The 12,435-nt window shown below is 43.3% G+C and overlaps 1 protein-coding gene across 6 annotated transcripts in view; it reads left to right on the forward strand.

The window, feature by feature from the left end:
• Window positions 1-6,130: 6,130 nt before the first annotated feature.
• The window catches only part of LOC139556657 (syntaxin-binding protein 5-like), a 167,165-nt gene continuing 160,860 nt past the window's right edge, over window positions 6,131-12,435 (forward strand). For 3 of the 6 annotated variants that reach the window (XM_071370874.1, XM_071370876.1, XM_071370878.1), the window contains exons 1-2: window positions 6,134-6,720; window positions 11,639-11,736. In XM_071370874.1, the coding sequence (XP_071226975.1) occupies window positions 6,580-6,720; window positions 11,639-11,736 (239 nt within the window). In that variant the 5' untranslated portion in view covers window positions 6,134-6,579. Of the gene's footprint in view, window positions 6,721-11,638; window positions 11,737-12,435 lie in introns of all 6 variants that reach the window. The other 3 variants (XM_071370872.1, XM_071370875.1, XM_071370877.1) reach the window with 2 other exon arrangements.

The following is a 12,435-nucleotide window of genomic DNA, read 5'->3' on the forward strand; positions in this document are numbered from 1 at the left end:
CAAAGGGACTTAAATATTTTGTATTGTCCATTCACCCACCGAATGACACACCACACACAATCCATGTCTGTTGTCTCAAGGCTTAAAAAATATTTATTTAACCAGTCTCCTCCTCTTCATCTACACTGATTGACATCAATAAGGGATTATAGTTTTCACCTGGATTCACCTGGTTAGTTTATGTCATGCAAAGAGCAGGTGTTCCTAATGTTTGGTACACTCAGTGTATATACGCTGTACTTTTCGCCGCATTTGTTGATAACGAATGTCTGAAAATACTCTGGATACATTCAGTAACATCCCACTGGGCACACACTGGTTGAATCGACGTGGAATAAATGTTGAATTGACATCTGTGCCGTGTGGGATGATAAGAATATCCCCCCCAAAAAATGTAGGGTTGGTGCAACATAAAACAAAAAAAATTGCAAGGGTTTGAGTGAGAGGACTAACTGGTGTCTCGAAGTGGCCTCTCCAAAGTGTGCACAGCTCCGAAGTAATTTCAATGCACCTTTAAGACTCAAAGAAGTCTTCAACTATAAGGTGCTTTTTTTGAGCTCTCCTTGCTTTGCCGTTGAGGAACAAGCGCGCACACTTGTTGTTTTGTTTGGAACACAACCCTGCATCCTCGCCATCACACATTTTCTGTTTTAAACAATCCAAAAAAACGTCTCATTATAAATCCGGGTCAGGTGAGCATCATTTGAAAGCTTGTTCTGTTGCCAGCATGATTAGCTAAGTTATAAAATAGGATTTTACAGTGTTAGGCAATTCAGAGAAACAGATCGTAATTGTGTGCGCATAGAAAAGAGTCAGGTGAGTGTTCCGCAGTGAATTTTCTCCACAATAGACAAACCTAAAAAGGCTTATTCTGTTCAGAAAAAACCCAGGGTATGATGCCGTGTCGTCTTGTAACCGTACATTAAACATAGTGATCATAAACGTTGACACAGTGAAATGAATTTTATGATATGGAAATGTGCACATTTGGACTCGGGTGTTTGCCTTGCTTGTATGACATAGGTATTTATTATAATCCTCGACATCTCATCTTTCTAAATACATCAAGTCCTCTTAAATTACAGCATTTCGCTCACTCAAGACTGCGTTGCTCACGTTCAGAGAGGCTGACAGTCAAAATCCATACGGTGCTGTGAAGCACAGAGCCTGAGCTCTGACGTCGTGTTACTGTATGGCCACTGCGTTCCAATCTAGTTTATCAGTGCCCAAATCTGCCATTTTAAACCTGCATACGGGTACAACTTTAAAGGGATACCCTTTAAATCCTCTGAGGCTCAGAATGTGTGTGCGTGCGTGTGTGTGCGTATATGAGTACATATTGCGTATCTGAGCGAGGTGTCCTATCCCTCGTTAGGGTCCGTTGCTGTGCATTGTGGGTTGATGGCAGTGTGCCGGTGGGATGGTGAGGTCATAAGGCTCTGTACTCAGGTGTGTTGTGATCAGCTAGATTAACTACACCTGTCATTTAAGGTAGAAAGGTCGTTCATACCTCCTCTCTAGCTAATAGGTTGTCTCAGTGCATGACAAATAGAGGCTTCCCATCGTCCCTTTGACCTGGCATTGTCCCAGATTTTCACACACATACACCATTTAACCTGTGACCTGTCATTGTCCCTTTACAGTAATGTGCTGTTAAACCAAATGTTTTGGGAATTTATTGTAACATACTGTACTTTTTAAATTTTTTTACATTATCTTACTGTAAATAAAATTACCGTAAGTGTAGTCTTTGTCGTTATAGCTACGCACTAGGCTAGTTTTTTTTATGTTGAGATGATGTATGAAAGCCAATGTGTTTTGCCTAGGGTAGTGCTTACTCGTCCTTGTGCATATGTCCTATTGTGTGTCATACTGCCTGCTATTGAGTTTCCATAAAGATGTCGATGTTAGAGAGATTTATCCGAGTTAAAGCCTGTACATGATGCCACCACAGATATCTGTTACACAAATGACCAACATGACGGTGTTATGATGGTGTTGTTGGTCTTCATGTATCGTGCTGCAGTGCCAAAAGAGCCTGCCCTTTTCACCCCAATGATGTATACGTGTCTGTGGTTCATCCTAACCCCTGGCCTTGGATTACCACTAGATTAGACATACAATATTATGTACATAATCACAGACAGTCCAAACAGATCCCTGTGTATTTGTATCTTTCCCACGGTTACTCTGCTAACTGATGATAGATGGGGTGCTCCAGGGCCAGGATGATGTATTGCGATGGGATTGGTCCATACATGTCCTGCGATAAAAGCCGGTCCTTGGGTTTAATCACAGTCGGCCAATCAGATCCAAGATGTGATGAGTTGCTTTGTTTATGAGAGGGACTGTCACGCGTGTCAATATGCAAAAAGGCAAATTAGTAACATTAGATGACCTTTGAACAATAATCAAATCTCGATTGAGGTTCTAAAAATAACACACCTTGACTGAAAACAGAATTTACACCTCTGTCCATGCCCCGTCCCTCTTTCTTTATTTCTCACCCTTTATTTCTCTTTCCCTTTCCTTGCACTTTGCCAGTCTCAAAGAGAACAATGCAGCGTTGGGTCAATGGAAGGCTTTATCAAAGCACACAGCAGTCTGATTCTAAATACAACAGGCAAACACACACACACACACACACACCTCCAGCAGCAGCAAGATGAATGGCCATGACACAATGGTGGTACATTAAATCACTGATGAAACAGTCACCAAGGGCCCTCCATCCCACGCTGTGGCCTTGCATGTGTGTGGGCGGGAGGTATCTCGTTTCTCAGACACACACACACACACACACACACACACACACACACACACAGGGAACAGAATACCTAATAAGCGCCTGTTTTCTTTGCTCTTTAAATGTATTCTGAAACGGAAGGATATTATTAGGCTGGGTTGGGAGGGGGTCAATATGAGTTCATTATGCAAATATAAATCACAACAGGACTATATTGATATACTTAATAAATATATAATTTGCACACAATTTCTCTTTGTTTCTTATTCAATACTGTCTTCTACCAATGGAATAATAATGTAATAACTGGGTGGCATTTATAATATAGAACAGTGTAACAGTGCTTTATATAACTCCTGAACACACAATGTTACTTCTGCACATTTTGTCAACTCACCTCACCAAGCACTTGTCACGAATCCCGCTGAAGATGGTGCCTCTTCCCGTTCGGGCGGCGCTCGGCGGTCGTCGTCGCCGGACTACTAGCTGCCACCGATCCCCTTTTCTGTTTAATTTAGTTGTGTCTGATTTGTTGCACCTGTTTCATGTTTAGGTTTGATTGTGGGCTATTTTAACCCAGTTGGCCAGCCGACTTTTGTGCGGGCTTGTTTTTCTGTTTGTGGTATTTCGTTTATTCTTGTAGTGTCTGTTCCTCTTCTGTTTAGTCCTGTTTGTTTGGACTGGGACCTTACGCGCCCTTGTGTGTGTGGCGTGACCGTCTCTCTGGTATTTTGGAATATTAAATCCACGTCCTTTTTGAACTACCCTGCTCTCTGCGTCTGACTCCTTCACTCACCACTTTTGAAATCCTGACAGCACCAATGTGTAGCATTCACCTGGTGTGTACTGTAGGCTACTTACCATTATATCTCATCACAAAACACGCAGACAGCCACATCAGACAGCTGGATCTATGAATAGCACAACACAGCAATTTGGCCAGTGTTGGGATTTTTCAGTGTAACATTTCTAGTGTTAATTCTGGAATTAAATTCACTCTCTAACATGCTGACCACACCGCTCGCGTCGCAAAATAAATTTAAACATACAGTTGAAGTCGGAAGTTTACCATACACTTAGGTTGGAGTCATTAAAACTCGTTTTTCAACCACTCCACAAATTTCTTGTTAAAAAGCTATAGTTTTGGCAAGTCGGTTAGGACATCTACTTTCTGCATGACACAGTAATTTTTCCAACAATTGTTTACAGACAGATTATTTCACTTGTAACTCACTGTATCACAATTCCAGCGGGTCAGAAGTTTACATACACTAAGTTGACTGTGCTATTAAACAGCTTGGACATTCCAGAAAATGATGCCATGGCTTTAGAAGCTTATGATAGGCTAATTGACATAATTTGAGTCAATTGGAGGTGTACCTGTGGATGTATTTCAAGGACAACCTTCAAACTCAGTGCCTCTTTGCTTGACATCATGGGAAAATCAAAAGAAATCAGCCAAGACTTCAGAAAAAAAATTGTAGACCTCCACAAGTCTGGTTTTTCCTTGGGAACAATTTCCAAACGCCTGAAGGTGTCACGGCCGTCGTTGAAGGTAGGCCAAGGTTCAGCGTGGTGAGCGTACATTTTCCTTTTTATTTAAAATGTTGCCAACAAAACAACAAACGAAAGAAACAACCGTGAAGCTTACAGGGCTATAGTGCCACAAACAAAGTTAACTACCCACACTGAAAGGAGGGAAAAAGGGCTACCTAAGTATGATTCCCAATCAGAGACAACGATAGACAGCTGTCCCTGATTGAGAACCATATCCGGCCAAAACATAGAAATAAAGAAACATAGAAAACAAAACATAGAATGCCCACACAAAATCACACCCTGACAAAACCAACTAGAGACATAAACAGGCTCTCTAAGGTCAGGGCGTGACAGAAGGTGCCACGTTCATCTGTACAAACAATAGTACGCAAGTATAAACACCATGGGACCACGCAGCCGTCATACCGCTCAGGAAGGAGACCCGTTCTGTCTCCTAGAGATGAACGTACTTTGGTGCGAAAAGTGCAAATCAATCCCAGAACAACAGCAAAGGACCGTGTGAAGATTCTGGAGGAAATAGGTACGAAAGTATCTATATCCACAGTAAAACGAGTCCTATATAGACATAACCTCAATTGCCGCTCAGCAAGGAAGAAGCCATTGCTCCAAAACCGCCATAAAAAAACAGACTACGGTTTGCAACTGCACATGGGGACAAAGACTGTACTTTTTGGAGAAATGTCCTCTGGTCTGATGAAACAAAAAATAGAACTGTTTGGCCATAATGACTATCGTTACGTTTGGAGGAAAAAGGGGGAGGCTTGCAAGCTGAAGAACACCATCCCAACCGTGAAGCACGGGGGTGGCAGCATCATGTTGTGGGGGTGCTTTGCTGCAGGAGGGACTGGTGCACTTCGTCAGGTGCACTACCACTGTATGTAATAATGATCTATCTGGTGCTTGGGAAGGCTGTGGTAGTTAAGTCAAACAATAACGATGGGATAGGGAGAATAGAGAAGGATAGAGGGAGAGGAAAGGGGGAGAAGACAAGAAGGGTGGTAGCAAAGACAGAGGTAGAGAGAGAGAGAGCTTCCCACCATAGAGCAGAGCAGGGCGAGCAGAGCAGAACAGAGCAGGGCGAGCAGAACAGAGCAGAGCGAGCAGAAAAGGGCAGAACAAAGCAGAGCGAGCAGACGGAGCAGGGGGAGCAGAACAGGGCAGAGCAGAACAGAGCAGGACAAGCAGAACAACAGAGCAGAACAGAGCAGAGCAGGACGATCAGAACAGAACAGAGCAGAGCAGGGGGTATCAGGTGTGGAGCTCGGGAGTGTAAACACAACCATTACTTCCACCACTGTGATTCAGTGTCTACTTCAGTGTGTGTGCCGTAGGCGCCTGGTGCGTGTGTGCCAACAGACAGTCCACAGGTGCCCACGCAATATCAGTCAGGCGTGAGAGCGACCCACAAAGCTTTTGGGGATCTTAGCATCCTTTAGGGGTTGTTCTCTTCTCATGAGAAACAGTGAAAATAAAGCAAGGTTCAAATAAAATCCTCACAGTGATCACCATGGATAATGAATGAGCTATAAGTGTGGTGTTTTAATATTGATGTGGGGCGTACAGCCAAGCCTTGTCAAGGTGAATAAGGTTGCCTGGCTGGCTGGCACTCTGTCTGTCTGTCCCAGCATGTCTGTATGTCTCACCCTGCACTGTCTGTCTGCCCTGATGCATCCAAATATCACCAGGTGCTGTTCACCCTGCCCTCAGTGTGTGTGTGCGTACGTGCACACGTGTGTGCGAAATAGAATGAGAGAGAGACAGAGAAAGAGGTGGGAGAGAGAATAAGGTAGAAAAATAAGAGCGCGAGGTGGCGAAAGAGAGAGAAATCATGCCTCTGTTGCAAGGGCAGAGAAGGAGATGTATACGGGAGCGGAGGCGCTTCAATCAAATATCCGGTTGCTGAAATGCGCAGAAGCACCGCTGCAGCTGCGTTCCGCGTTGACTGAGCGGAGAGGGGAGGGGAGAAAAAACGGAGAGAGCGAGCGAGCAGCGTAGACGCAGTGGGACACGGAGTCAGAGAAGACTACACCGACGCACATAGCCACACAACGAATAAATAGAGAATCGACTCGAAATTGCGCGTCAACGAGCCCGACCCGAGCGGTGTGCGGCCGAAACCCTTTTCACCATGGAGACTGCGGTAAAAACACTATCTAAAATGTGAGATTTACGAAGGCAATCAGAAGAGAGCGAGAGAGTGGCTTTACTCCCTTATCTTGAGCTGGTGATTTCAATTCTGTGCTCCGTCGTCGTCGCAGTGTTTCTGGGGTAAAATGAAGAAGTTTAACATCAGGAAGGTACTGGACGGCCTAAAGGAGCAAGCGTCTTCCTCGGCTTCGTCTGGCCAGTCGGGCACCCAGGAGAACAATTTGATGCAGGAGACCCTTCAGTCCGAGAATTTTCAACTCTGCAAGGTGGGCGAGTCAGATGCATTTTTATTATGCAGCTGTATCAAACCATTTCTGTATCAAACGTTTCTATTTCCTTACTGCATATTTATTGGCTGCCACTTCTCTCGATATTGGTAGACTACTTAACGCGCCGTCACCTATATTATTGATAGCCTACAATGATACCGTTATCATCTGATGAACGGTTAAGCTACTATAGCTGACCACCTGCGTTTGCCTGGTCTTTTTCATCAACATCTGTTATGAAAAGGCATTATAATAATGATAATATAGTTTGCTTCATAGGCAACACCATCTGCCAATTCCCAGGGTTTGTTAACCCAGCCTGTAAAATGCGCATATGGCGAATGCGTTTAGAGATCTACCAAGATAGAATAGGCTTTCCATCATAATTCAGCGTTTGGTTCTATACATCCCAGCATTAGCCTATATAGTCCTACCTTTATAACGATCTAATAAATGCATAGGCCTACATATATCCCCCCTTCCGTTCAAACAGACTGGTTTCATCGCTCATGTCATGTGCACTTCGCATGAACTGTCATACAGAGGGGTTGGGATAAAACAACCCGTTTCTTGCATAATCAGATCGGCCTCGATTAACATGTCAATCGCTGGGTCCCTAGCCGATTGATACAGTGGCTATCAGTCTCCCACCAACACTCACCTTCCAGTTCACACCCCCGATTCCTTCATTGATCTATAGAAGAAGCCTGCGTCTGACATTTAGACCCGTGTTATCCTGCACTGGCTCCCATTATTCATTGAATAAGTCTTGACAGAAGAATGGATGGGGTTAATAAGAGCTCACATTCGATTGACACGCACGAACTGCCTGCAAATCAGCTGGAACGAACGTAGCCCATCCTTAGGACGCCACAGCAAATGTATATTATCGTTGATACATAGGATACGTTGCTTTCTATTCAAATGGACAACCCCTTGAATTGTTGACTATTTCTCATCTTAATATGGTGTGCGCGCATGTTATGTATGTGTAATTTAATTGTCATGTTTGGGCCAGGCCAAGATGACCTGAACACGATATTGAATTCAACACATGTATAAGGGCTTTTTTTTATTTTATTTTTTTACACATGATCATGCAGCCACAGCTTCAAGTTCACGGCGATGTACTGTAGTCCCTTGACTATCCAATACCTCAACACCTCTGCAGAGTTGAGCACAGACTTTAAAAAAATGAAATCCATACTTTTTAATAAATCGTTTATCAAATTCCACTGGGCAAAAACTGGTTGAATCAACGTTGTTTCCACGTCCTTTCAACCCTCCAAATATATGCGATGAAGTTTAATCAACATGGAAAACTGATTGGATTTGCAAAAAGTCCTCAAAGTAGGTAGCCTAGTGGTTAGAGCGTTGGACTCGTAACCTTAAAATCGAATTGAGTTCGAATTCCCTAAACAAGGCATAACCCACTGTTCCTAGGCCGTCATTGAAAATAAGAATTTGTTCTTAACTGACTTGCCTAGTTAAATAAATAAATAAAAAGAGCATTCCATCTTTTTTCACCCAACTTTTAAACTTTTAATTTTTTTTTTTTTTACGTTGAATTCATGTTAGTTGACAACTCAACCAACTGTAAATCAAAACTAGACATTGAACTGATATCTGTGCCCAGTGGGCTACAACCACCGACTGTCGACGTAGCCCACTGGTGATTGCATTTATTTGTTTATTTGGTGATTGTATTTATTTGTTTATTAGGATCCCCAGTAGCTGTTGGGAATGCAGCAGCTACTCTACCTGGGGTTCCACAAGAAAACACAAAACATGACAAGTAACAAAACACCGATAGACAAGGACAGTCACACAAATTTCAAACACAACAAAAAAATGATACAAACAATACAACAAGAAAAAAACATGCTCGTGTTAGTGTGTCTGTGTGTGTTTGTGTGTGTCCCATCACAGTCCCACCTTTCCATGAGATGTTGTTCAATTCATTGTTCTTGTCTATTAATGTTCTGTATTATGTCCTGTTTCATGTTTCGTGTGGAACCCCAGGAAGAGTGGCTGCTGCTTTCCCAACAGCTAATGGGGATCCTAATAAAATTACAAATACCAAATACATTTTTTAAAGGTCATTTTGATGTTGGCTTGAGTTATTGGAGATGGAAGGATGTTCCATGTGATCATGGCTCTGTATAATACTGTGCGTTGCCGTGACTTCATTTGGACTTGAGGACGGTGATGAGACCCACGGTGGCACGTCTTGTGGGATATTCACAGGTGTCTGAGCTGAATGTTATTTGATTATGCAGAGAATCTGGCATTTTCACCACAGTAATATGTCTCATAGAAACTAGAAGAGAAGCAGTTCATCGCTCGTCAACCCTCAACCAGGAAAGACTGGCCTGCATGTGGTTGATGTTAGTTCTGTGTGGGCAGGGCGTGCTGCTTTGTTCTGACCCGGCTGCAGCTTTGCTAGGTCTTTCTTTGCTGCACTTGACCATATTGCCAGACAGTGATCAAGATGGGACAAGAACAGAGCCTGAACAACTAGTACAGTTGATGTTTGTGTAAAAAACGCAGAACATCTTGTTATAACAGACATACCTCTCCCCATCTTCACAACAACTTTGTCAATATGACTAGGAGTTTAGCTTCCTCAACTTGCTCAATGGCCACACCCTTTATGCACAACTCCAGCTGAGGTTTAGGTCTTCGAGAATGTTTTGAAACAAATACAATGCCTTTACTTTTCGATGTAATTATAATAATAACAATTAATTTAATTTGTAAAGTGCTTTTCTCACACCCAAGGTGCTACAAAAATATACAAAATCATAATAAAAACCATCCAAAACACAGAACACAGATAACAATTAAAGATATATACAGCTGTAGTCAGATCCGGAAGGCATGAGAACAGGGTTGGCAGAGGTCCTTGAAGGCTTTTCTGAACAGCAAGGTCTTGGGCTGTGCCTTCAAAGGAGGACAGAGACTCTGCAGCCCTAATAGTGTCTGAAAGTGCATTCCACAGCTGCGGAATCGTGCAACTGAAAGCCCTGTCATCCATAGCTTTTAATCTGCTGCGGGGCTGCTGACAGGAGACGGACCTGGAGGAGCGAAATGTGAATTGTAGATCTGTCATTGTCGTTGAATGCAAGTCTAAGAAGCGGTAGATTTGTTCTATGTGCTCTATTTCTATGCTTTTTGCATATTTTACTTTTGATTTTGTACACCAGCTTCAAACAGCTGAAAATACTATATTTTTGCTTATTGAAAATATATTTCACAGCATTTTAGATGGTAAAATGATTGCTGGTTTTGTCACATCAACTCAAATTAGGTGAACTATTAGAATTTTAGCAACCAAGAAATGGCGGAGCGATTTCTGCATATTGCACCTTTTAAGACCAGTTTATTATTAATCACCCATTCTGATACTGACTGTAACTTTTTATTTAGAATTCAGTGAGCTCACTGGCTTTGGGTGCTGACATGTAGTGTGTAGAATCATCCATACATAGTCATTCTAGCTTTGTGTAAGACCAGTGGCAAATAATTTGTAGAAATAAAGAAGAGCAACGGCCCAAGGACACTGCCCTGATGGACGCCGCACTGTACATACCTGATGTTAAAAAAACTTTAATTGAAGAACACTCTCTCTGTGTTCTATTGGATAAATGTATGTTTTATTAAAAAGTATGGATTTCAGCAAACAAGGGTACACAACAACAGAGGACATACATAGGCACACTGTAAGGGTTTAAGAATTTCGACCAAATAGCGACTCTAAGAAGTCGGAGGTTCATTTAAAAACTCTAGTCTGCACTCAACTCCGTGGAGCAGTGAGGTGCTTGGCTACCCCTTGACATGACATTAGGCATACATACAGTTGTTTTCTATCCCTTGGGGCGATGGCAACCCAGCGTTGAGTGATGCTGCTCATTTCTACGTGGCACAGTTTTGTGCGCTTTAACATGAACGTTTGTGAACGCTCTTGGGAAAGATTAATATCATTGGGCCTACATAATGTAAATGATTTGTGGTAGCCTATATCATCGACTTGAAAACACAGGGCGATTTGTGACGTGTTTCTCTCCATCGCTCGAGTGGAGGGTTTCAGCATTTGCGCGTGGCTAGACCCGTGTAGGCCTAATATCTGGAATGGTTGGCTAGAACAGCCTAAGCTACATGTCGCCAATTATTTTGGTGAAAATACAAATACAATTAAAATAGATCTTGCGGTTTTGATCCAGCCGGGTCCTGGGGTGTCATAATTGGGTTGACGCTCCAGGCGCATATGGTCGAGGAAAATGATCCAAAGCCCAGCCCGTGTTGCCGCTGCTGCCTGCGCTAGGGCAGGTGTCTGCTACAGTGGAGCGGCTCTTACGTGATATGCTTTTGCGCTCTGCTCTGCTCTGGCAATAAGCAAACAAGTAGGCTACAACAACTCGCCGACTGACTTACTGACTGATGCAATAGGCTCCAGCAGCACCGGCTTATTGTGGTAGCCCTGTCCCGCCCCAGATTGATGGGTTTTATTGCTGTGTTTTATTTCTACAGTAGTAATGTAATCACGACTAGGGAGCCGCCATCAAATGAGATGGTGTTGTTGCTATTATCTGAAAATGGACCTATGCACACACAATATGATGGAACCTAACTGTTACGATAACAAAAAAAATACTACATAAAATGCTATTTTTTTCTAGTGTCATTGCTGTTGTGCTCATTGTGTTGCTGTATATTTTTGTTCCTTTGGCTGTTCATTTCAAGTGTTCATTCCCAGACTTCAAATTGCGGGTTGAGTAAGAATATTGTTTGTATTATTTGGACACAAAACTAACGTTACCCTGTCGTGAGAACGCTCACGAAAATTCCCTCTAACCATGATTTACCTGTTGTTTCCTCATCGCCCTGCTTTGCTGCCCTCTCATTGGACGCCCAGACTGTCCGTCATGGCTTCCCCTATCAGCCGTCGTCCATGGCCCATGACCCAGTCCAGAAGATCCTGGCCATTGGGACCCAGAGTGGGGCCCTCAGACTGTATCCTTTCTGTGTGGAGCTGTGTTTAACTCTATTGATTTGCTTGTGTTTTGTACCCTGGGTTCCTGGGGAAGGACCTGCATGGGGCTACTCTCAGCCCAGACCAGCAGCAGGTAGGTGGATGTATGGATAGATGGGTGAATGGATGGATTGGATAGAAAGACAATCCGAATGTCCTTGGAAGAACAGGCCGAGCTCACGTTTTGATGTATAATCAGTCTACCCATATGTAATAACACATCTTACAGTATAATTGCATGTTACATTGTAAAAATACAATATCCTGATATAGAGCTAGCAGCCTGTTTTACAGGGACAACAGCTTGCTGTGCTTCACAACACAAAGCAGTGGAATGGCACCACAGGGAGCCATAGCTACAGCGAGCACCCTCCCACTAGCTCGTCTCCTGCCTGCCTGCCTCTCTGCCTGCCTGCGCCAGGCCCCTTTACTGTTCCAGCGTGTGTTCTCGCTGAAAAACAACTCATTCAGGTGTGATTAAGGGGCAGACAGGTGGGCGTCAACATGCCTCTGTCTCTCTGCCTGTCTGTGTCTGTCTTTTTGTCCCTCCATGCTTTCTTGTCTTTCTGTCTCTCCCTGATGTCTGCCTTTGTTCCTGCTTGCTGTCGTGTACAAGTGGGCTTCATTTCTACTTATATCTGAATGAGATGAGGCCAAACAAAAAAAAATCTCAGTTCTAT

This window comes from Salvelinus alpinus, chromosome 27, assembly GCF_045679555.1.
Source record: "Salvelinus alpinus chromosome 27, SLU_Salpinus.1, whole genome shotgun sequence".
Classification (NCBI taxonomy): Eukaryota; Metazoa; Chordata; class Actinopteri; order Salmoniformes; family Salmonidae; genus Salvelinus; species Salvelinus alpinus.